General features: G+C 32.8%; 3 protein-coding genes across 7 annotated transcripts; 1 reads left to right on the forward strand and 2 right to left on the reverse strand.

Moving 5' to 3' along the window:
• Positions 1-26: 26 nt before the first annotated feature.
• LOC126877896 (squamous cell carcinoma antigen recognized by T-cells 3-like) lies at positions 27-5170 on the reverse strand. 2 transcript variants are annotated; one of them, XM_050640339.1, is made up of 6 exons: positions 4575-5169; positions 4299-4480; positions 3346-4223; positions 2576-3254; positions 2347-2494; positions 27-562 (listed from the first exon to the last, which is right to left on the reverse strand). In XM_050640339.1, exons 1-6 carry the CDS (start codon positions 5008-5010, stop codon positions 141-143), a joined length of 2745 nt encoding a protein of 914 aa, XP_050496296.1. In that variant the 5' UTR covers positions 5011-5169; the 3' UTR covers positions 27-140. The 2 variants fall into 2 exon arrangements, with proteins under 2 accessions (XP_050496296.1, XP_050496301.1); XM_050640344.1 differs by lacking the exon at positions 27-562 and adding an exon at positions 922-1182 and having other exon boundaries at positions 4575-5170.
• Positions 5171-11299: 6129 nt separating this feature from the next.
• LOC126878327 (serine protease gd-like) lies at positions 11300-16502 on the forward strand. Of its 3 annotated transcripts, XM_050641015.1 has the most exons (7): positions 11300-11710; positions 12134-12212; positions 12539-12760; positions 13673-13838; positions 14272-14664; positions 15475-15836; positions 16116-16502. In XM_050641015.1, exons 3-7 carry the CDS (start codon positions 12548-12550, stop codon positions 16392-16394), a joined length of 1413 nt encoding a protein of 470 aa, XP_050496972.1. In that variant the 5' UTR covers positions 11300-11710; positions 12134-12212; positions 12539-12547; the 3' UTR covers positions 16395-16502. The 3 variants fall into 3 exon arrangements, with proteins under 3 accessions (XP_050496972.1, XP_050496974.1, XP_050496973.1); XM_050641017.1 differs by lacking the exon at positions 12134-12212; XM_050641016.1 differs by lacking the exons at positions 11300-11710; positions 12134-12212 and adding an exon at positions 12264-12448.
• Positions 16503-17588: 1086 nt separating this feature from the next.
• Positions 17589-24069, reverse strand: LOC126878326 (PAX-interacting protein 1-like). Of its 2 annotated transcripts, XM_050641014.1 has the most exons (10): positions 23989-24068; positions 23813-23909; positions 23099-23283; positions 20458-22910; positions 19865-20309; positions 18973-19157; positions 18615-18856; positions 18224-18493; positions 17895-18099; positions 17589-17790 (listed from the first exon to the last, which is right to left on the reverse strand). In XM_050641014.1, the coding sequence occupies exons 2-10, from the start codon at positions 23906-23908 to the stop codon at positions 17723-17725; spliced, it is 4149 nt and encodes a 1382-aa protein (XP_050496971.1). In that variant the 5' UTR covers position 23909; positions 23989-24068; the 3' UTR covers positions 17589-17722. The 2 variants fall into 2 exon arrangements, with proteins under 2 accessions (XP_050496971.1, XP_050496970.1); XM_050641013.1 differs by having other exon boundaries at positions 23813-24069.
• Positions 24070-25671: the final 1602 nt, after the last annotated feature.

Below are 25671 nucleotides of genomic sequence, written 5' to 3' on the forward strand. Positions count from 1 at the left end.
TTCACAAGGGATCTTTTTCCACTAGATCGTAGTTTAAATAATGTGTAATTGTAATATTCTTGTGATGTATACAATTCTTTAAAGCATAGAGAGTTCTTGAAACAGACAAGGATTGAGGAAATGAGTGACGTTGTAGTAAATTATTTTTTATTCAATAACATATTCCTAAAATCTTGATTGCTCATTTTTGGGACGGCACCATTTCCAGTTGCAATTGCACTGCCCTTAGTAGCAGCAGTTTTTACAGTGCGAGGTACCATAGATAATAATGTTTTGGGCGTACCAAATGTAGTTCTGCTTACTGTAGAACCACCTAGAGACTTAATGGGATCCTTTTTGCGTTCAGGCGGTTGGCTTATGGCTACACTAATTATTTTGTCACCGATCTTCATTCCATCAATGGCCAGAAGTGCCTTTCCAGCACTGTTTTCGTCCACAAATTCAACGTAAGCCAGTCCTTTAGAATGGCCATTACGGTAAGTGACTATACGGACTTCCTTCAATGACCCGTGAACCTTGAAAATTTCTTCAAGATCTTCTTTTGTCGTTGATACCGGGAGTCCTAATCATATTATAAAAATAAATACACTTTTCTAAAATTACAATTTTAAACACTAATTTAAACCCTCAGTTGATATCGTGATATATTGATAACTGCTATTATAAGTTCAATTAAGACCGGTTATTTTGTAGGGGGAGTGAATAGCATTTCTAACATAATTGTTATGATCAATCATGTAGGATACATGAGATATATAGCGGATCTTTTACAAAAATTTCATTATTACGTAATTACGAAAAGAACGATAAAATAAGATAAAAAGTAAAGGATATGTTTTTCTTAATTACATTATTACATTATTACTAAATAATGTGGTGTACACTGACTGAAAATAATATTTAAAAAGAAATACAAACAAGTATAAACTAAAATTTTATTAATAAATCTGATCACTTTGGTATTGATAGAATACTATCTTTTTTGGAATACTAGCATATAGTACGATAACTTTTATAGACTTTCGATGCAAGTGAAACAATAAATCGGTCGCAACGAATGTTGTTTACAGATTGTTTTTTTGCATTTCATGCAACATGTAGAATGTTTTCTGTCAAGCTTGCTTGGACATTCTTTGCAGCGTCGCCTTTTCGCTGGGTGAGCCTCCTCATGTATTGGATCATCTGTAATTTTTAGTAATTCTCTAATTTTTTGAGGAATCTCTCATAGTATTAAAATATTATAATGTTACTTTATTTGATTCTTGACCAGATTAAAAATTTTGTTTTTTGTATAAATTGTCTTCTTCTCGTATTCAAATTTGTATCAGCATAATAATATAATGTGATTATAGCAGTATGAAAGATATAAAAAATTTCAAATTAATATCGTTTAATTCTACGATTGCACGAATACATAATATATTTTTTATTGCATTTCATTTTATTGCAATTTTTATAAGCAATTGATTTTTGCTTCATAAGATCGTGGATGAAAAAACGAAACTAAGAAAACTATTTTCTTATTTCTTCTGATAAAGTAAACCTAATCCAAACTGTTCTAGATTTACAATCTTTCCAGTATATAAAAAGAGTTGATGAAATATGTTCCAGAATCTCATAGGCGTAAAATTTTTTAGTCTGTATCGCTGAATGAAATCCAATCATCATTTTATCTACAATTGTATAACTATAAAGAGAATAGTCTTTCTTACAATTTTATATGAATATTGCAGTCTCTCTGTGTATATCTCATAATGATGTGAAAGATATAGTTAGGTTTTTAATTCGGCAGCTTCCTTTGCTGCAAACCTTCCTTTAATATGTATCTTCAGTTTAGATTCTAGAACTTATAGGAGACATCTTAGTACGCCATTTTAGGCGGTTACAATCATAAAAATATCTTTTATCTTCTTCCTTAATAGGGATTTCTTCATTGTCAGCTTCAATTTCTGTTTTAGTATCATGATCGGGATGTTCTCTTTTTACTTGAATATTATCGAAAGTCTCATCACTTTTATGCAGTCAATATCTCAGCGTTATTTATATTTAATAAATTGTTGTCGATCTCCACGAATTTCGTAGATGTTAAATTTTTAAACATTTTAAATATTATTTATTCTTCAAGAAATAACACAATTATTATATTGAATCCAAATGTGATTAAAACAGTTAACAACTGGATTCAAAACATGACTAATATCTCAACACAAGTATAAAAACGTTTACTACATCCATACAACTTTTAAAAAGTCGAGCTAATAACTAGCAATCAAGAAATAAATGATTGAGATAGTTGTGGCTCGTCTATATTCCAAGAATATCAACTGAGGGTTAGATATTACCTACCTTTAACGAAAAGCTTATTTTTTTCTAGAGAACAACTATATTTAAAAACAGATTCTCGTGTTGTTTTGTTTGGGTCGCATCTTGAAACAAACATTGGCCGTCCTCTTATAGGAACTCTATCTAACTCCAAAGCTTTATCAACTGCTTCCTATAAAAGTAATATTCTTAATTAAATATTCTGTATATATACTTATGTAATTTTATTATTAACAAAAAATATAATTTGCACCTTGGAACTGAGTTGCACATAGCAATATCCTTTACTACGTCCATTATAGCTTCTGATCATCTTAACCATTGTAATCGGTCCAGCCGGTTTTAAAGCATTTCTGACTTCTTCTTCACTTGCACTATAATCTAAATTACTTATGAAAACTGAGATTTTATCATCCACTTCATGTACGTAATCTATTTCCATTTGTTCACTTTCTGGTGCTTTAAAACCAGGTGGTGGAGGAATGTTTGGTTCCTTCAGTACTTTCTTCATTAGTTTCGTTTTGGTTACATCAGCAATTTCTTCTTCTTCAATATCAACGTCGTCTTTCTTTTCGAAATTCAGATGACTTTCTCTTATTTTCGGTTTTAAGTGTGTTTCAACTTTCATAATTTTTATCGGATAAGCTCCTAAATTCTTCCATTTACCAGTATCTTTTTGTTTTCTTTTATACGCTTTCTTGTTTTGTGATGGTGATAATTCAAGATTAGAAATTTGTTGTGTTTTCTGTCTTTCTTCAGCAACTTTATCTAATTTTTCTTTTGTTCGTATTTCACATAGTTCCATTTGTTCTAGTGAACCTTCGTCTCGTTCAAAATCTATCCAAGAATTTGCTATACTTTCTGGCCAATCTTTTACCAATGACAAGGCTTTTTGAAATAATTTTCTTAAATGTTTTGTATCTCCGTAACATCTACATAAAAAAAAATTTATTATCAAATCCAAAGTAGAATGTAACATATCATAAACTGTTAGACTCATTAAAAATAAATACAAGAAATTACCTTTCTAATGAAATATACTCTAACCAGTAAGATGCTGTTGTGGAATGTCCTTGTGATAAAATGTCGGCCCATAATGACCTAGCCTTTTCCATGTTATTAGCATGTATGGCTTCAGTTCTTGCCCAATATTGTAATATAATACAATTGGGATCTCCATCTAAACCAAATGATTTAGCCAAATGTTCACACGCTCTATTAAAAGTATTACGTAATACTTCTAACTGCTTTTTTTCATCAGAAGAGCATCGATCGAGTCTTCGCCGCAAATATTCCAAATATGTCATCCACAAATTTCGATACTCTTCTGCAGTAGAAAATCCAGTTGTTAAAGCATTTTCTAACAATGTTTGAACTTCTAATACTGATTTGTCCCATTTTTCATATGATTTTATCCATTTTTGCCATATCTTTGCACACCATGGAACATTTCTTGTAGCTCTTTGGTACACTTGATCCAAGACAGATTCAATTTTGATATTTTCTTCTAGATACTTGAGATAATCAAGCCAAATTGACATCTCTAAACTGAGATCAGTAATTGCTCTTTCATACAAAACAGTTATTCGTCCAGGATCTCCATTTTGCTGCTCATATGACAAATACATTTTATACGAATCTAGAAGTTCTTCTTCAGTTTGAGCGGAAACAATTCTCTCCTCATATGGTAAACGCAGATTAAGCTTTGATAGCGCCCTCTCATATCCTCCACTAACAATCTTATCATCAATAACAGCTTCTGCACCATCCCCATAGCGCCATGCTTCATATTCTTCATATGTTTTTTCCATATCTAAAAGAGGACAAGCTAATTGTCTTTTGAATAGGTTACCAATACGTTCCAATTGTTCTTTTCTTTCGGTTTGATTTGAAGGATCAATCTAAATATTTAAAACGTAAGTGTAAAACATGTCCCAAAAGAATTTTAAGAATTTTTTTTATTATTCTATACTTACCAATGCATATAACACAGCTTCGAACTCACGAAACGCTTCCCATATTATTGCACCTTTAATAGTATGTAGCCCAACATCTGTTAATGCTCGTTCAAATAACTGACGAATATTCTTTGCTGCATCTTTTTCAGTACCCATATTACCAATACTAAATTGCAAATATTCTAACCATACATCCACACCTATAGTAAACAATTTAATGTATAACGTACTTTAATGTACAATCAATTTGTAAAATATACGTAATAAATTTATTACATTGAAAGCAAAACTTACAGAGATAATCTTTGACTGCTCTTTCACATAGTTTGACTACTTCAGCTTTTTGCTCTGGTATGGTAGCTAATTTAATTTCGTCGCGCATCCAAGACAGCCAAAGCTCAGAACTCAATGGATATTTGGAGCTCATATTTTTCCTAGCAGTACGTAATCGTTCTAATTCGCCCATTTTTTGCAATTTGTTGATAAGCGCTACATGACTCGTGTAATCATATGGATTCTGAGCGAGAGAAGTTTCCAAAGCTTTAACCTCTGCTTCGTCGGCATCCTCTTCATCGTCCTCTTCAGACTCCTGATCATCATCAACCTCATTATCCATGTCTTCTTCGGGTTCATCTTTATTCTCTATTGATCCGTTCTTTTCGTTGTAGACTGATTCCTCAGGTGAACTCTTATCATTATTTTCTTCGTTCCCTATATCCATCTCCTCCATTTTAATTCACAATAAATTTTGTAAAGAATTGTAAATGTTTACTTTGTATCAACAAAAATACGTGGTAGAAAAACTGAAAACGAATAATGCTCACTGCACGTTAACAGCCTGTACACGTTGATAGAAGGTTATGTTATGATGTTTTTATGTGAATCTTCATGTCTGACAGCTGTCTTCACTGCGCATGTATGTTAAGAGCGGTACTCGATTCGAATTTAAAGTCCATTAAACTATAACATATTACAAAATAAAGGATTACATGATAAAAATCGAATATTCCATTAACTAAATTTTCTAAAGGAAATTGCTATGCCATTAGAAAATCTATATATTAAAAAGATTTCACATTGGTATCATGGTTTTCTAAAGGAAATTACTATGCCGTTAGCAAATCTATATATTAAAAAGATTTCAAATTGGTATCATAAAAAATAACTAAATTATTATAGGAAAACTAATTTTCTTGTCTAATATTTTTATATGTATTATATTATATCATATTATTAAGTCAGTATCAATGATAAATTTACGTGAAATATTTTTAATTTATCAACCTACCATTATTTCCTAATTCGGCTATATAACCGTTTATGACCTATCAGTTGTAAGCAACTCGTCTATATACAGAAATCCAAACACAAAGTGGCATTGAAGCATCGGAATATCATGTCATCTCTCCTATTTTGGTTAATAGAAATCTATTTGTAAAAATCGATTGATAATTAATTAAAAACTACGCATTGATAATGAATAATAAAATGCGAATATTTATTTGAAGAATTTGACGATGTTATTCTCAGAAATCGGAAAGAAGAAAGGAAAACGGAAGTTCATCAAGTGTTCCAAAAGTAGCTTAAACTACTGCAAGCAGACGCTATTAAAATATGACCAGATGTATAGTAATAGCCCACGGGTGAGTTGTGAAAATACATATTCTTGTATGGAGAATATATCTCGACGATGGTTGTGGTACTTATTTACTCTGCTCTTGATTTCGTAGATTCCACGCAGACGCTGTCCATTTCGCGTGAAATGATGTTTTTCATTCAGCTGTCAATGTAGTTTAGGTAGTTTTAGGAGAATTGGTAATAAATATAGCGGGGTGAGTATCCTAGAACAAGCAGTCTTTCTTATTTAAAAAAATGGCGAATGTTTTGTTTAGGAAAAGGAGAAAGTTATAATTATTCTTAATATGTGGCCACTTGTTCATTCACCTCATGCCAGTTCACAAAAGGACAAATTTTATTTTTTATTTGTGTTCAATGTTTGTGGATTATATATTATGAAGTATATCCTTGAAAAATTTTACGTCATGTTATTGTTATTGTAATAGGTAAGATATCGTTTCAAGAGATTGTTAGGTATATCTTGAATCTTTATACTAGTAATTCTCACTCGTAAACAATTTTATAAAGATTCTTTGTAAATTACATTTACTTAAGGTAGATGTTTGTAATGCAATTAATAGCAAAGAATTATTTTGATTTATATGACGATATTAAGATATGTTCTGTGTATTTTGAGAGGTAGATATTTATCGAGTATTGAAATATTGTATTTTTGTCAGACGTTGTTACGCAAGGATAAACTGAGCGGCGCGTGCAAAGAATTTTAGAAGAAAAAAGGATTAAAATGCGAGGAATACGTTAGGCATTACAATGTTAGAAATCACGTCTAGTTTTATTATTTTACATAAATAATGGATTTCTGGAATCTTGACAAAGGTATTTTTATTCACTTAGAAGTTTTAAATATTTTTTTCTTAGTTTCCATATTATTATTTTTTCTCCACATTTACGCTATTGAAAGTCAGCATAGAAACATCTGGTTTAATATAAATTTAATGATTTATATAATATGTAGAATCATATAGTAATCTATCGCCAATTTTTATTGCCATATTATCGTCTAACCTAAAAGAAATTTCTCTTTCAACCAAAACAAATTGTTACATAAATTATTCTTTGCGCAATGGTGAAAGTAAGCAAAAGGCACAGTATTGGTATCAACGTTTTCCTTGCTCATTTAGATACGGTTTCCATATAGTGTTAGGAATCCCCAATGTAGTACTGATAAGAGCAACCGGAATTTCTATGACGTAAGCAATAATATTCTAGTGGAAAGCACCCATTTTAGACATTAATCATAATCAAATATGTTCAGAGTTTGAGATCCTATAATCATGAGTGATTGTATAATTTTGTCATCATTCGCAAGAAAAATCATAACATTCGTATATATACGTATATATTGTTAATTTTATAAAATTTCTTTAAAAACTTTACTTTCTTTCTTCAATGAAACAATTTATATATAAATCGTAAAATTTGTTTTGAAATTCTTAACTATTGTGCGATAGTCATTAATTAGTTAGTTACATGTATAGACATTATTAAGCAATAAGAATTATCATTAAGAAAATATGACTGTTATTATGGAATAATTTCAAATGATGAGTTTATTGTACCAATAGCTAACAGTTATGTTGGCAGTAAAAATTGCTTCTCTACTATATTACTTGTATTGCATATAATTATTCGTCAATAGATATAATTCCTGCACGTGTGTAATCGCTTGTACTACTGTAGTAGGTAATGTTCTTTAATGAGAATCCTAGAATTGTGGTTCATGTCATTGAAGTAGCTCCTTTATGTAATCATTAATCACTTGCGTATGGTTACTTTGTTCTAATATTGTCGACAATATTATATCAAGTGTCGAATCATTGTATCTTATATCGTAAATTTTTAATTATATAAGCTTACATACAGATATACATTATATCTTATGTCGTGAACTTTTAATCATATTATGTTTACATATAAATATTTAAAATAAGCCAGAACGGAGACAAAATAGATTGAAAAAATATCTTGATACAATAAATAAATTATTTAAAATATGTTAATTTTTGAGAAAAGCTATTATAAAAATGACGATTAGTTTGTTCCTTCTGGGAAGAAAGAACACATCGATCATATTTAACTAACAATAAAGTAACATAGCATGTTCATATACACCAAATTCATATACATACCTACCCATGAATGTATTCGTCAATATACGAAAACATATGGACAAGAGGATAATTTGTTTGCAGCAATTTGTAACAATTTCAAAGAATTGAGACAATAATAAAAATAGATCTACGATAATTTCAACTACGTAAAACTGCTTATTGGAAATACCCATTGACAGTTAAGAACGAAACATATGTGATACATATACATATTGCAACAAAAGTTAATTAGGAATCACCATAACTCATATGAAATCTATATTAACACTCCGGTATTATTTCTATATTATTTAGGGATTTTAATGGAAAATTTGATAGAAACTGAAATTATTTGGAAATATTAACGCAGATCGTATACAAATAGCTAATTTCGTTTCTGTCATTTTACCTATGCACGTATGAACTATCCTTTCTAAATTTTATTACATACGTGAAAAAAATTGTGGAGGATGTAAAATTTTGAATGAAATGAAACGATCAAAGGGATATAACTACTATTTAACATGTCAACAAACATGGTTTATGGATATAATAACCTTAAACTTTAAGTAAGTTCTAGGGAGTTAAATTGTTCTATGGCTTTAGTTTTATGATTACTCTCTAGAGACGAATTGTTTCTTTATGGTGCAAAAATAGACGGGAAGGTAATGTATATGTAGATATATATGTAAGTACACGATAACAGAAGGTGTACCGTTAGAAGAAGCTTAAAACACATAAAAATGATTTAGATTATTTGGTAGAATAAGTTGAATCAACATCACATATCTAGAAGATTATATATCTACGTGAATTTATTTTGTCCTTCTTTCCAAATGTTTCTACTTGCAGAATTGAGCGAAAGGGTCGCGCTCGATCAAGGGAAGTAATCAGTCTTGTTCGTTCTCGCGATGTGTGATTGGAGATAGATTGATGTCGATTGATTGATTGTGATTTTGGATATATTTATGCACAAAACTGGTATGTGTATGTGTGCATGCGTTTATAGGGATATAACGATTGGACTTGACGATTCTGAAGAGATACTGCAATTTTGTCGAAAATATGTTTTCTTGGTGATTTTTAATACATCGTATTCTCCCTTTCATTGCGCGTTGTATCTTTGGAAGAGGGGCTGAGGATCAGTACTGGTGCAATATATTTTTTTTGCACAATTTGTGTTTTTTGCTTGTGGGGTCACCCTTTTGGGAATCTCAACGTTTACGACAGGTTATTAAACTATGAAGAAATACTGCAAAGAAATAAAAAATACAGGTATTGAAAATGTTTTAAATTACTTACGTAGCATCTGAGTGGTGGTGCGCAGATGGTCATAGCACTAAAATTCTATTTCTCAAAAATAGCGATTGTTATTAATTGAATCTTCGATACGTCGGATTATGTTGTAACACTCAACATTATTGGACAAATAATACAATTTCTTAAGGGTGTATATGGATTATGCTCCAGCTACTATGCAGCAAACTATACCAACAGATTATAGGATCGTTGTAAACGCATTGTTACAAAGTTACAGGCAAATATTGAACACAGCCTGAATATGTACGTAGCACATCAAAGAATACGAAAACGATCGCTTAAGGTATTTAAACTATCATTTCAAAATAATCCAAATTTCTTGAGGATTTCGTTGCATTGATTTTACGCTTCGCGCGTGTACTTCTGTCTTAGAATTCCCTGCAAGTAAAAATAAGTAAAAACCAAGAGATGTGGGATCTCAAAATTGATCTCGGGATCCAAACGATTTGTTTTAGCCACCAAACCACCTTCTTGTATAGTTTTTTTATTTTCTAATTTTTTATTTTCTATAATGCGATGGACAATTGTTCAACTGTATTCAACCAATGTGGATGTACAGCAATTATACATTTTCCATTAACCCTCGTACCCTCGAATCCGAACGATCTCAGGTATTGCTTCCCGTCGGTAGTCGACCGAACCATCCGCGTTCCAAGGATTAAGTTGAATTGGTAGAAACCTTTGAAGCGCTATAGGATAGCAATATATACTCAAGTATGAAGAACGGATCAGCAAAAGGTTTGTTTATTTTGCCCATCCAGGCACGGACATAATGAATTTTAAAGGACGGATTATTACGGGATCTATTATAAATAGCTATTATAAGAGTTGAATATACTCCGTCTTGTAAAACTCATAGAAGGAGGGGTTTTCTTCTTACTGTATTGGTATACCAGTCATGAAATACAACTGTTTCTCAATAAACGATTGAAATTCTTGCACAGGTGTGTAATAATATAACATTTCTTCATTAACCCGTAACATTGATTACTATCATCAGGTGGTACTCTCTTGGGATTTACATATTCCAACACAAATCATGCACAAAATAAATATCGATATATTAGCATATATCGACATATATATTTTATACACGACAAACGATAGCAAAATACCGTGACGTTCGGTTTACAGTGAATCCTGCTAAGATAAAGAAAAGTTGTCGGTGGAGACAAAGTAAACATCGCCGATTTTTTTTCTTCACGCAGAGTATTAATACCGTTACGCATATATTAAACTGCGTCCAATATTTGTCTATATCTCTATAACGAAACGTTTACAACAATGCTTCGTATAACATATTTTTTCTTATTTTTGTTTCTTTTAGCTTCAAACATTTATAGTTAATGAAATATACAAAAAATTGAAAATTCAAATTACACATAATAAGGTACAAAAATGACACGATATACGCTATAATTACGTTTGAAATTACTAATAAAAAACTATTCGTTGTATGAAAAAATGTTTCAGATAAAAGTTAAACGATTTCGAGAGGCGTTTGAAAAATTTGATCTTACTATGTAGTTTGAATGGTAATATAGAAGATTAAATCTATCTTTCTTCTTCGATATAATCGTAGTAATATTTTGGATTTTAAACTTTCACGATGAGTAGATGACATATTTTTGTTTCTTTGTAGTTTCGATCGTGTGTCTGTTAGTATATCGTTCTTTGTTTACAAAACATCAGAACTAAATCATATATTTTCGATGTATCAATCTGCGTAACTATGTATATGTTGTTCTATCTTGAACGTTTATCATAGAATGTCGTGAGAATTGCATTGTTTTGATGTAGTTTCCGTGTTCAACGTGACTCATGGAAATCTGATCCCCGGGAAAGGACCATCGTGTAAAATCCTTTCTTTTTTTCTGCCGTCATGCGCATGCAAAATTGTGGTTTCTTTATACAAATGAAGTGGTCAAGAGGTGGTATTATCGGGGATGCCCCTCTACCACTCATGAGGATTCATAGAAGCGTTAGAAGGCGAACGTTGACAGTAGGTACCTCGTGAACCGTCAGTTGAGATCCTACCTACAAAGTAAACTGACAACCTAGGTTAGATAGATCGTGATCAATCTCGTCTCGTTAAAACTTGTCGATATAAAGTGAAAAGTGTTCGACTCTGAACGTAGAAAATCTTGATCGACCTATATCGTGACGTGAAACACTTTTTTTGAATATTTAATGTACTTTATACATTTTTCATGATTTTATTCACGATAATTAACGATATACTCAAGGAAATGAATAGTTTCGTGTGATCATACTTGTGATAGTGATTAATCTGTGTTCAGAATTTCTTTTTTCATTCAAATTTGTTAATGATGGAGTCAATGTCACTCAGTGCTGCTAATTCAAGTAGATTTTGAGATACATGTAAGTAACTATGAAGATAGAAAAAAGGTAGACATCAAATATCTATAAGTTATGATTTTACATATTAAAATAAAGAATAGTTTACGAATAACGAACGATTTAGTTTTATACTAGAAATATGTACATTGATAACTGCGTAGAACAATGAATCAGCTGACGAATCTTTCTCTTCATTTCATTTACACTTCATGTTTCTCACAGGCAAAATTCTATTATTTGTTTCCTTGGTGTAAGAAATATGAGATGTGACTGAAACAGATTCGTCATTTGATTCATTGATCTACGGTAGCTGTTTTTCTCCAAAATCAAATTGTTTATAACTGGAAAAGCAAGCTTCGAACGATGCTTTTGTCCATAAACTTTTCACATTACCGAGAATCACATCCTCTAAACATTTTTTATTTTTTCTAACTTCCTGTATAGAGAATCAGAGTATTTAACGAAGATTGGCTGAATAAGTGTTTCGAGAGAAAGTTATCAACAGGGGTTATCTCTTGCTGAGGTAAACATTATAGAATTTTTATTGTAGTATCTATCAATTTCCTTGAATCTTCTTCAACTTGGAGCAAACGTATCGAGCACAGTGTTAATCAAGAATAAAGCGGAATAGAGACGCTTCTTGGTTAGATTTCCTTTTGAAATTATTCATTTAGATTCATCGTCTATTTCCCTCTACACTCTACAAGATCGCTTTTTCGTCGAAAGAAAAAATTTGTTATCTCTGTGCTCGAAAACCACGTAATCTACTTTCTTTGTTTTCTTGCCATTCAAATGGTATATCTTTATCGAAATTGCAGATATACATTATTAATTTATGGCATGTTACAGAGTTCCAAGATGATCAGTATCATCGTCAAGACTATTTTGCTGGTGTATCTTTCTCAATTGTTTGTTGGGGTAGTTGGCCAGTCGCCGTGTTCCAACTACTTCCGATATATTCAGGATGATGTCTCAAACGAACTCATCGGTTACATTGAAATACCATTCCCACCACGTGGAGTTATCTTGCAACTCAGCGTCACTTTAAGTATTGCTGTTGTACTACCTTCGGTAAATTGAGCTTTTAAACATTACTGACCTTGAAATCTCGAAAAATATGACTATGAAAGTTTCTTGCTTGTCTACATATTTGCCGCTTAGAATCAAATATAACGTCTTCCTCGGTATATGAGTCGGTTATTGGCTAAACCAGATCTCCACAAAACAAGATGTAGAGAAAATTGATGAAATTATATAAGATACAGGCATCGATCAAAGTGAATTGGCATTGAAATTTAAAAAATTTCAAAAAGTGGAGTTAACCACTTTGGCTCACTGTTCTTTTAAATTCTTGAATACAACAGTAAAGTAACTTATTATACGATTCATATAATACGTATCGTAAGTAAATAAGTGTTTAGTACAAAATAGTTTTTGGAAATGCAGTCAGGAGAGTTAAACTTGCTTCAACAAGTAGATACTAAGCATTACGCTAATGAATAATTGAAACTAAATGGTGCTCTTGTATATTGCAAACTATCTTGTTTTTTCGTGAATGAAGTACTTACCATCTTTCTTTGAAATCCGCGTTTGATCGTAATTACGTACAATCGTACGATTAAATGTGTTAAATGATGACCCGTGATATATTCGAAGCTTGAAACTTTTTGTCATATAGTAACGTTAACGAATGTTGAATCATTACCAAGCATTTGCGTTATTGGATGTTGTGTGTACAAATCTATTGTATATTTAACGTTAACTCATTGAATTTTCCCAGATTTAATGATAAAAATAGTAATCTAGAATTAGATGAATATGTAATAAGCTAAATAATTAACACTTATCGTTTTACATGAAATGGGAAAAATATCTTCGAATTGATGTTTCCAATGTTCATTTCAATCAGCTCACATTTAAAAAAAATATATATATATTAGGAAAATATATCGAACTAATGCCAATGATTTTCCTGTATTTCAGAAATACGTTGGACGATTGGAATTGGCAACTTCGAAAGAACAATCTATTAAGGCAGTGAACGAGGGCAGGCCTCTGTCGTACAAAATCCATTTTCCTCTACCTCGACCAATACCATTATTAAGCAGTTTGTGGTTCAACGATCAATTTATCTGTTTCGGTCCACGTGGTATGTATACTTTTTCAAAAATAAATCATGCATTGTTCATTCTCTTTAAAACTAATGTTGCGTAGAAAATATTAGAAGTTATTATCAACATCTCTCTCAGTTTGAAAGATTCCTTTAATTAAATAAGTCCCTTTAATTTGTTTGCATTGATCTAATCTATGTCAGTGCGCTAAATGAATATAATAATCGGCCAAAGCATTTAACGACAATTACTGTATATCTTTATATTTCCTTAAATACTTACATTAATTCTGATTTTAATTACAATTTTCATGTATATGATCTAATGCATATAATCTATTCATCAAATGAAATATAATTTCTTAGATATACAAACTTACAAAGTTTGATTAGTTTGATTTAATGTTAATTTAACTAATATAATTTGAAAAATCGATTATAAATAATTGGTTAATTATTTATGTAATTCCAGCAAGTGGACCAATTGTCACCTCTATTGTATTAAATCACACACTCTACCCACCTGCAAATGCTCTCAGTAAGCAGCCAGAATTTAATAACAATAATAATTGGAACGGGATGAGGAATATATATCCGCCTCCATCAATGATCGATCGACGCGAACCTTCGCAACCCCCGCAAATAGGATCAAATGTGCCAAATATTAAACTCATGCCACCAAATAATGAACAAATTAATCTAGCGTGTGGTCGAAGCAGTATCGAACCTGTTAATCCTCTCATAGCTAGAGGCGAGAAAGCGTCCCCTGGTCAGTGGCCATGGGTGGTAGCAATCTTTTTGGTCAAATTAAAATTTGAATTTCAGTGCTCAGGCACGTTGATCTCGAATACACATATTATTACAGGTTTGTAACTTTTTTTATAATTAACTTTGTTAATAATTAATTCCTTAACAAACTATAGTAATTAGAGTTGTACTTTGTAAAACTTCAGTTTCTTTAATAAGCCCTTAATATTTATTTATATTTTTCCCGTCTAATGTTTGAAAAGAAGATAATAATAATAATAATAATAATAATATACTAATAATAGTATTAAATTAAAGTAAAAGATTCACTACAGACAGCGAAAGAAATATTCATACGTGTTATATTTTAAATATCAATTTAATGCTATAATTGAAATTTAACACGATATTAAATATTCTCTAAACTCGTAGCGAGAGAAAGAGCGATTACTTTAAAAATATAAAAAAGCTTTAGTCATCGTACCAATAATTAAACTGGCTCTTTTCATTTCTCTTTCATCATTAAACCAAGCAAAATCAGGAAGTACACATTGCAAATGAAAAGTCAATTTGTCAATTAGTGACTAAGCAGATTCCGCTTTTTCTTAGTCATCACAAAGACAAATAATAATTATAAATATTTATGAAAAGGCTGCGGATATCTATGCAAATTCAAACTTTTGCGAATCACAACTGAAAAAATGCAATCAAAGTAAAAATTGCTTTACCTACTAAATAACAGTAATGAATATTATATATTTTAAATATTTTTGCATGTTAGCATTCTGTGTATTTTTGTATTTCCAAATATTCTATAATTGCATGAAAATCCGCAGCCTATTTATGAATAATTCATCGATCTAACATTTTATTGACGAGAATTATGATATATTTTATAATACTATACATTTATAACATATTCTTTTAGCTGCGCACTGTTTACAAATGAATAAAGTAAATCTACCTGCTGGCTCATTTTTGGTATCCTTGGGACGCTATCGACTCCGAGACTGGAGAGAGAAAGGTTCGGAGAATCGGGAAATAATAGAGTACAAGGTTCACCCCGATTTTGTCGCGGGTGGTAATGCCGATGCAGATTTAGCGATATTGATGCTACAAGAGAGAGTGGAATTCAATTCGATGATAAAACCTATTTGTCTTTGGTCCGGATCTTCGCTTCTGTTAAACGTTGTAGGCAAGGTTGGCTACGTAGTAGGCTGGGGACGCGACGAATTGGGAAACCCGTATGTTCAAGAGCCCCGACAGATCAAGGTTCCGATCGTGGCTCAGGTAAAATTTTTATACAAAATTGATTGCTTGCGTATAATCGTAGATCTGATAAATAAATAGAACTTACAATGATTTATGCTGAATTAATGTTCACAGCAATTTCATGTCTCGTGAAATATCCTGTAGAATGCTTTCTTATAGAGCAAAATTGATGACTTGACTCTAGATTTATGGAATAGATTTAATTAATCATTTAATTTCAATAGAGTTTTATGTTTGATGTACGAAATTCTAAGCGTTTCAACTACATATGAATAACGTTCGATGAATAAATTGCAGGAAGTTTGTCTCTGGAGCAACAGCAACTTCGTCGCGTTCACTTCAAACCGAACGTTCTGCGCTGGTCAGAGAAACGGAAGTGGCCCGTGCAACGGCGACAGCGGAAGCGGCTTCGTAATATACAATAGCGAAATGGATCGTTATCTATTGCGAGGGGTCGTTTCGAGGTCCCTTTTGGACAGTAGCACTATGTCTTGTGACTTATCGCAATTCGTCGTTTATGTAGACATTGCTCAACACCTAGACTGGATACAAACAGAGATTTCTAAGAATAATTGATGATCAATGATTAACTGATAAATTACTGATGATTGTAACTATAAATGTACTAGTCGATTAGATTTTGTATATAAATTATTATTTTATCATATTAAACCTTAAATGGTTCGTAGAATAGTTTTTATTTTATAGAATACCAAATCTTGATCAATCGAAGATGTTACATTACCTTTATTTTGATTCTTTAGACTTGTGTCATAGATTACACTTCGATTTATTCGTTGTATTACGTGCCGATAAACAATTGAAAAGATCCTATGTGCTTGCAAAAAGTGGTTTAAATGCGATATTTCTGAACTGTTCATGTTTCTGTTGTTTTATTACTCGGTCAGTGTTCTCCGTATCAGTATTTACGAAATTGATGATGGCAAGTGTACAAAAGTATATAATTTACCTGTAAGAATAGATGATATAGCGTAATTTAATTATTTTATATCGTATCGTGCGTATTATTTATTACTGACATACTTTTCGTTCTTAAATCGATTGCGTTTGCATTTATTTTCCTTTGCATAAAACATGTCCTTTATCTTATATAGTTTTATGCAAATTGTATACAGTTTTATTAATTTGTAGAGAACTGTTTATTACGTATTCTAGTTTTAATTCCATAGTATTCCATTACGACATACATGTTTGCACTTTTCTTACAATGTTAGCCCGACTTATTGTATGTACAATAAAATGATCCTGTTGACTATGAATATATAATATTTACATATACATAAGAAAACCTTTTTTATAACCGATTTTAATAGAACTGAGAATAACATAACCCGATTAGTAACACAATTAGAACACAATGATGCGTATTTCTATTTATTTTCAATTATACATACTCTTACACATAAATCATTTCTTATTGTATAAAGACAGTAGTAAGCGAAACATAGAATGAAAGAAAATAAGTGTACAACGATACAAACTAGAATGATATGTATAATTTTATATATACGACAAAATATCAGAAATATACGCGCGCAAAGAGAGACAGAGACTGGAGTGGAAAAAATAACTATAAGATGCTAAGTAAAACAATATTTCTTAATTATGAATGAACAACATGTTCTGACTTCAAAAAAACAGGTCTATCAAATGATTTATTTCGAGATGCTATACAAAATATGCTATTTTCAGAAACGAAGCATGAAAGGAGAGGTTTTGGAATGTTTTCAGTGAAAATAGTTCCTCCTATATCATAAAATTATGTTCTTTATTGTCCCATTGAAGAAGGTAAGCAAAATTTTTCATCTCCAAAATAGCTTACTAAAAAATTTAGTAAGCCCGTATGAGGGATTAAAATGCAGCATATTGGAAACTGCATGTATTTAAATTTGTTCAGTTTGGAAGTATTGTCGTGCAACTGCTCCTAATACGATTTCTGCACTGAACACATCTACAAATATTAAAAAAAAATGTAAGAGAATATTTTTGTACTATTCATATGTATCTTCCAATATTTTTTTAAAAAATTAAACAGAAATTATGGGAACTACTTACTGATATTTACACGTAAAACGTCAGAAAGAAGATGAAGATCATTTTCATGGGTGATGATGATATAAGTTAATTTATTACTATTCATTTCTTGAATCTGTGTTAGAGATCTTCGCGTTTTTTCCATTGTTCCACCCGCACTTTCAATTATTTCTGCGATCGCTGATGGCGATGGTATTACACTTGGCGTAACATAAAATATTTTACCCTATTCAATAAATAATTATGTTTATGCTTAGTATGAATTTTAAATCATGATCATCTTACGAACTATTGGTATCGATTAAAATATGTTGCCAACAAATTAACAGCTTAGCTAATAAAAAAATTACCTTAAGTACTGTTCCCCTATTAAGGCTGGCCAGTGCCTTTTCAATATTGCAATTAAAACTTTTCTCGAATTCTGGATCCCCAAGCATGTATCCACTTTCATCTAAAAACGTGTTCCTTGCGGAACAATCGAGTAACCACTGTAACGTGACAATATATTTACAACGTGATAGGCAACATAACAATTTTACAGTTCTTCTTGGTGCTGTCATCACGAGATGAGTTGCATCTCGCCAACTTGCTGCCAATGCACCACCTAATTCCCGAATTCTCTGTTAAACGAATAATTCAAATCCTTATTATAATATGAATTAAATTCGTTTTACGCGTTTTATACATTGAATTTAAAATGTATAAATAGGAGATCTTACTGAATTTCATTGTATACGTTACCTTCGCATGCTTCCTAGGATTAATACCAGAGAACAATATTCTTGGTTGCTTATCCGGAGGTGGAGGATCGGGATTACTGACGACTATTGGTTCGTCCAAGCCCAACAAATGTGGATCTTTATTCAGTAACGGGCCGTCTAATCGCGGCTTTTTATTCTTTCTTATCGAATTTGGTCCCTGACCAACCTGCTTTACTTTATCGTACGATTCCTGAGTAATGTTTATTGGCATTTTCCATGCAGCTGAAAGAAATAGTATTTTAACATCAGCCAGAAAATTAAATTTAGGAAGACTAATGGAATGAATAAGTTATGATTTTCTTGTTGGAAAAAGATACAATTGATCAAGTTCACGATACCCATTAAATGAGGCACTAGCGAATAATCCAATCTAAAGGGATTGCCCAGACTGTACTGCTGATATTTCGGATTTTCGGTTTGATGCAGCGCATTCATTTGTCCGCACAGCAAGTCCGTCAACCATTGAGCATTTACTACTCCTGTTTGCCATTCTCGAGCCTTTTTATATTTTTGACCGTCCGGTCTGAAATGGTTTTTGTTAAATATAAGGATCTCGGTAGTAACGAATGATCGATCATTACGCGTGGTATCATAAAAGGTGGTTATACTTCATTTACTCTGTGCTCTGTACATTTGGAGCAAAGGGTGAATTTAGTATGTAAAATAAATAAAAGAAGTTTACATACATGTTTATCTTATTTGACGTTGTTTCCAAATGATAGATACTTTGGATTTCTGTAATTTTGTGAAAAATGTTATTAATTGCACTTTGTATGTTGAATCACATGTAAAATCTTGGTGATAACTTATAAATATTTCCATTACATATTATTTCAGGTAAATTTGATGTTAGTACACTCTATATAAAAAATTTATATACATAATGCATACAAAAATAAATCATTTATAATCAACAAATAAAACCTAACTTAACATGCAACTGTTTTCATTCACTTCACACTTTAATGAAAGTAATAATTATTAAATATCAAAAATATTTTATAATAACCCCTGTAATGTCTCAACATTTTAGAAACAAAGTCAAATAAGACAAACATCAACATAAAGTCTTCCATCATTCTTTCCTGTCAAATTCATCTCTAAACGTGTCCACCAACATTTTACGATACCCATTGGTATAATTCATATAACTCAATTATTCATTTAAATCAAGAATTAAAGCCCCAATAATATCAGGATTGCTTGTGTTGAGTAACAAAACATCTCTACCTTCTGCAAACGAGGAGAGTGTTATGCCTGGTGAAGTAATTGGTAACTTTAGCTCCCAATGCTTCCAGCATATACTTCACCTTCGCTCGTTCTTCTCCTTCAAATCCAGACAATGATACAATTTGTTTTGCACACGGAAACTCTGTCAAGCTGAATGGCGTTGGAAAATGCAGTGCGTGCCAAGGTGGAACTACCTGCTGTTTACTGACTACATCGGATAGCCAGTGTGCACTGACGCAACGTTTTCCTTCCCGTAATGCTTGCACTACTGTCGGATGTTTCTGCGTAATCGCAAGTACATGAGTAGCTCGGGTACAATATTGCGGTTCCACCTCTCCGCCGTGTCTCTCGATCACTTGTTTCCATACGGAAACATCGTTCGGACGTTGCACATCGTACTCGACGATAACGAAGATACAACCTAGCAAAAATAGATCTGGTGGAACTGGAAAGAAATAACAATTTATTACTCTAGTGAAAAAAAAGAAGTTTCTAGGTAAAGATGAAGATGAATTAATAGTAGTACATAAAAGTAGTACTGGTACATAAAAAAACATGCAGTCATAATTAAGAGTTTTTAAGGAAAATCATACGTTTTAGATTTGGATTGTGACCATAGAACTGAGCTTTCGCTTGAGGCATCACCGAAGCATACTGCATCTTTATTGGCGCACCGGGTGGTGTTCCATTTGTGATATTACCAACGGTTCTTCGCTGATATGCCGCCAGAAGTTGTGGATCCTGAGACGGCGGTGGCGGTGGTCTGTGTTGCGCGGTCATTAATCTCAGTTGACCAGCTGCACTACCTTCAGCAGCACTACCCTGTAATCTATTCGTCAACATGTTTGCCAGGGCCGTTTTTGTCTTTGCATTAACGACTAATTGTTGGTCTGGTGGTATTTGGGCATTATTCGACAACGAAGTCAAGGGAGGCTCTTGTTGCGCGCCCTGTTGTTGTTGTTGCTGCTGCTGCTGCTGCTGCTGCTGTAAGTGTTGCAGTTGTTGCAACCTTGCCATTTGTTGTTGTTTCTGCATATGTAATTGCGCTATATGTTGAGGAGTTAAAGCTTGACCCTGTTGAAACGTTTGACCAGGTTGGCCGGCTTGTGGACCTTGCACATTTTGATTGGTTTGCACAATCACCTGATTAGAAGAATTAATTGGTGTTAAGGCTGGTGGTTGAACCCCAGAATGTACCGGCTTTTGACCAGGTGTTTGCGCAAGTTGAGGTCCTATCATCTGAGGACGCGGTTGCTGAATCCACTGCAAACCACCAGGTTGAACTGGTTTTCCTGGACTTCGTATAACAGCGATATGCGCGCCTTGTTGCGCTTGACGATTTTGCATTTGCCTCTGCAGTAACAAGTTTCTTTGTTTCTGAATTTTTTGGATAAATTGAGCCCTTTGCTGTGGATCCATTTGTTGTAACTGTTGATGAGTTTGAGCATCCAGTTGAATTAACTGTCTTGGTGGCTGTGGTGGCTGTTGAGCCCATTGTCCACTTGGTCTTTGCGGGCCGATTTGTTGTTGTTGCTGTCTTTGTAATTGCAAATGGTATTGTTGCTGTTGCCATTGCGAATCTCTTTGCACAATAAAACCTTGCTGATTAGGACCCATTAATTGTTGATTCTGAGGTTGCTGCTGTAACTGACCGTCTCTTATAACAAATTGTTGTGAACCTTGAGGCGCAGATTGTTGCAGTTGTTGAGAGATTTGTTGAATTTTCTGCTGTTGTTGCTGTTGTTGCAATAATATAAGTTGCCGTTGTTCGGATGTGAGTTGTTGCGGTGGAGCTTGTTGTTGATTCAATTGATGCTGTTGTGTCCCAATTTGTTGTTGTTGAGTAGGAATCTGCTGTTGTAAAACTATTTGCTGTTGCTGTTGGGGTGTTAGTTGCACTTGTTGTTGTTGGACTAATTGTTGTTGAGTAGTAATTTGCTGCTGCTGTGATAAATGTTGCTGTTGTTGGTTTATTTGTTGTTGCGGAAGAATTTGATGTTGGTTTAGCTGTTTTTGCTGTGTTAATAATTGCTGTGGTGATGACATTTGATGTTGAGGTAATTGTGAATTGATTTGTTGCTGCTGTTGTTGTGTCATCAATGGTTGCTGTGCAAGTGACTGCTGCTGCGTTCCGATTAATTGCTGCTGCTGTTGTTGCTGAGATGTTAATTGCGGAGACTGTTGCTGATTCAAAAGCTGTTGTTGTGTGTATTGCTGTTGTTGTAATTGCTGATGCGGTGTAAGTTGTTGAGGTAACTGTTGTTGCTGATTTAATTGTTGTTGTTGTTGTATTAATGTATGCTGTATATTCATTTGTTGTTGTTGTTGCTGCGGCGATAGTTCTGGTTGTTGTATTTGTGATGGTATAGATTTCATTTGAGCAACATTATTTTGTTGAGAGGCTTGCGGCAACCAAGTAGTTTGTGCAACATTTTGATCAGAAACAGAAGACGCAATTGTGGAAGCATTGGATAAACTTGCTGTAGGAATTGGTCGTGGAAGATGTTGCTGTGGATTGACATTATTTTGCCCATTTGTTGTATATGGAATAGCAGTTACAGTTGCATTAGCTGTATTTACGCTATGAGAAGTATTGGAAGATACCGGTGGACTCGGTTGATTCCAAGGCATCCGTTGTTTAAGTTGTTCCAACATGGCTTTAGTTTTCTCTTGTTCTTCTCGTGCAGTATTATTTTCAGTATCTTCATCCATGAAGCCAGTAATCATGGCTGTAGAACTATTTGGATATGTTAATAGTCTTGGGTGGTATTCTACCTCACTCACAATAGTTCCTTTTTTACAACATTCTGTTACCCAATCTGGAGTTACAATTTGGATAGGATGCCTCATTGCAGTTTCATATTTAAGCCCGGCAGCCTTTCCAGTAATTAAATGAGTGCAATACCGATCTAAGCGTAATTGACATTTACCACCTTGGAGCGTGATCATTGCCCACAGACTTTTGCTGTCTGCACGACTTATCTGAGACACACATGCTCGTACATTTGAAAATAACTGTGTATCTTCAGGAGAAAAATAGTGGGGCCTGTATTATTATATAGATAAGGAAATAAATTATTCTTATATAGATGAAATTTATTACAGTAATGTAATATTTCTCCTATACAAAAATGAAAATATGTAATAAAATTTACTATTGAATTACTCTAATGTTTTATTAAACTAAAATTTTCTATATTACTAATAAATTACAAATTTTCTAATGGAGGATACGGCAGAAGTTTATTGCATTTGACAGAATATAGAATCCAGTTTTGTGTAACTGCTGGTATTTCATAGATATCCTTTGCAGCAGATATATCATTTTCCAGTGCGTCATAGCCTGCTATTAAATGTGTAACAAAATCACTAAAATAATTTGATCTTTCAGCACCTCCCTCCTGTAGTAAATTTAAAATCTGGAAACAATTTAAAAAAATATTTGTTTCTAGTACACAAAAATCTTTTTAATGCGTTGTTAGAATCATGCATTTATATGATGATAAATGTCCCAAATTTTTGTTCCAAAATTAAAACATATATAAAAGTATGTGAAGCGATGAAGTCAGTTCCCAATTTTACAAAATTCTTAATTAATCTTAATTGTTAAACTTGCAATTGTTACAAAATATTATATGTTCTATTTAATTTACATTAAAAATTTTGATAAACTTTAATTAATCTAATACAATAACATTCTCTATGTTGAAAAATGCTATACAATTAATGCTTTCTAAAAGTCTGTTGTCATCTTCACATTCAAGGAGTACAGTCTGTTAAATTTGACTCCATTTTATAACCTCTCTTGTATCAATCGCGATTAATTTGGAGTAATTGTGGGCAGATCACGATTTTCAATGATTAAAATATAATAATATCAATATTATGAAATTAGTAACATTATGTCAAAGGTAAAGGAAAAACGCGGGAAACAGTAAAATGACATACCTTAGGATCACCTTCGCCGCTGACGTAGTATTTAACATCGGCGAATAAGGCCCCATCGAGTTTTAATTCCTCGAGACCGGCCCTTATGTCGCCCATCCTTAAAAAATTACAGGTAAAATCACGTATTCCATATCACAACTAAACGGCGCGTTTTCAAAAATGAAGTTGGAACATACACAATATTTGATAACAAAACCCACTCGCGACGCTTTTGTTATTATTATGATTTCAAGGTTATGTAGCTACTTGGAAGTTGAACGATGTATATCGTACTCGATATTTATCGAAAGCTTCGAGTGCGCTAGATTTGAATATCGAAGATGTCAGTTGAATCTAATATGGAATCGTGTTGTAATATCTCTATGCCAGTCTTTATTAAAAAGCTTAAAAATAAATTAGAATAGGCGTAGAAACCTTAAATTTGCCGTATTAAAAGTAATTAACGATGTGACAAATAATTGATGTGAATTGTTTTCGGTTTCTTAGCTTTCACATTTTATTCAAATTTTAACCTTTGATTTAATTGCACCATAATAATAATAATGCTTACGGGATTAAGAGCTGATTAAAAGTAGCTGATCTAGAATACTACAAGGTACATGTATGACTGTACCTTGACTGGACATGTATGATATTATATATGTCGGACACCGGACCATAAAGGGCACCGGAGCCTTCCCTCTGGAACTTCGGGAAAATCCGTAAAATTCTAATTAAAGTTTACAGTTGTAATTAAAAAATTTGCCGTTATTCTACCCAATTGTACTTGTTTGCGATTTGTGATAATAAACTTGGGCTCAAGGCGACCATTAGTCGCCGAACGTAGCCGCGGTCAACGGGACGGGCGCTTCGTCTAACAAAGGTGTGGAGTGATAGTATGACCATTAAAAGAAATATCCATAGAGGTACTTGAACAGGTACTAAAACATTCCAACGGTTCCTTCGGACACAATGAATACTTGATGTTGAGGCACTTATACAGCACAAGTTCAGTTAGCCTGAGGACCTGGGTTTTTCTGGTAATTAAAAGTTCTTCAAACGGACCGGCAGTCTTTGTCCCAAATTGACCAATTGACAGCGACGTCAATTTCCCTTACTTTCAGAACGAGGGCTATACTCGACTAATCCGATAATCTCGTGTCCTTAGACACACCCCATCACAGTTTTTCTCTGTGGCATCATTGGGACGAAAAGTCATTCTTTCTTGCAATCTCATCGACGAAGAGAGTAACGCCTTATGATCTGTGAGTATTACACGTTTGAGTCAGATTGTGTGAGCAAGTATATCTATCATCCCATTGACCGTGGATTCGTTATCGAACCTAAGACCAACGTCACTAGTATCGCAAGTGCCCAATCACCGCGGTTGATTGTCGAATCGGTAGTATCCATACTCGTAGTACCAGGCCGTACCTTCGTTATAACACAGCGATGGCCAATTCCAGTGAAGATCTATCAAACGCCCACAGTCCTATTCCTGACACTTCTCCGACATATATATGGTCGTTATATAAAATATACATTTTTCAGATAATTGTTATAATATGTGTACAAGATTTAAGAAACTTTAACTTGTTTTCTAAATTATTCTCTATTCTTTCATCGAATTGATAATAAAGAGACCAGAAATTGAAACAATTAATAAAATGATTTTCAAACCATTAAAGATTTGCATAATATTTGAAACATACAGCATTTTAGAAAATGTTTAACGATGTTTAATGTTACACTATACTTGAAACATTCTTTATAAAAAACTCGGTTTATCTCAAAACACGAAAATATATTTGAAATTTTATCTGTTTACTATTCATCGACATAAATAAATGTTACTATAGGGCCACATGAAAAACACAATG

Source organism: Bombus huntii, chromosome 2, assembly GCF_024542735.1.
Source record: "Bombus huntii isolate Logan2020A chromosome 2, iyBomHunt1.1, whole genome shotgun sequence".
In the NCBI taxonomy this organism is placed as follows: domain Eukaryota; kingdom Metazoa; phylum Arthropoda; class Insecta; order Hymenoptera; family Apidae; genus Bombus; species Bombus huntii.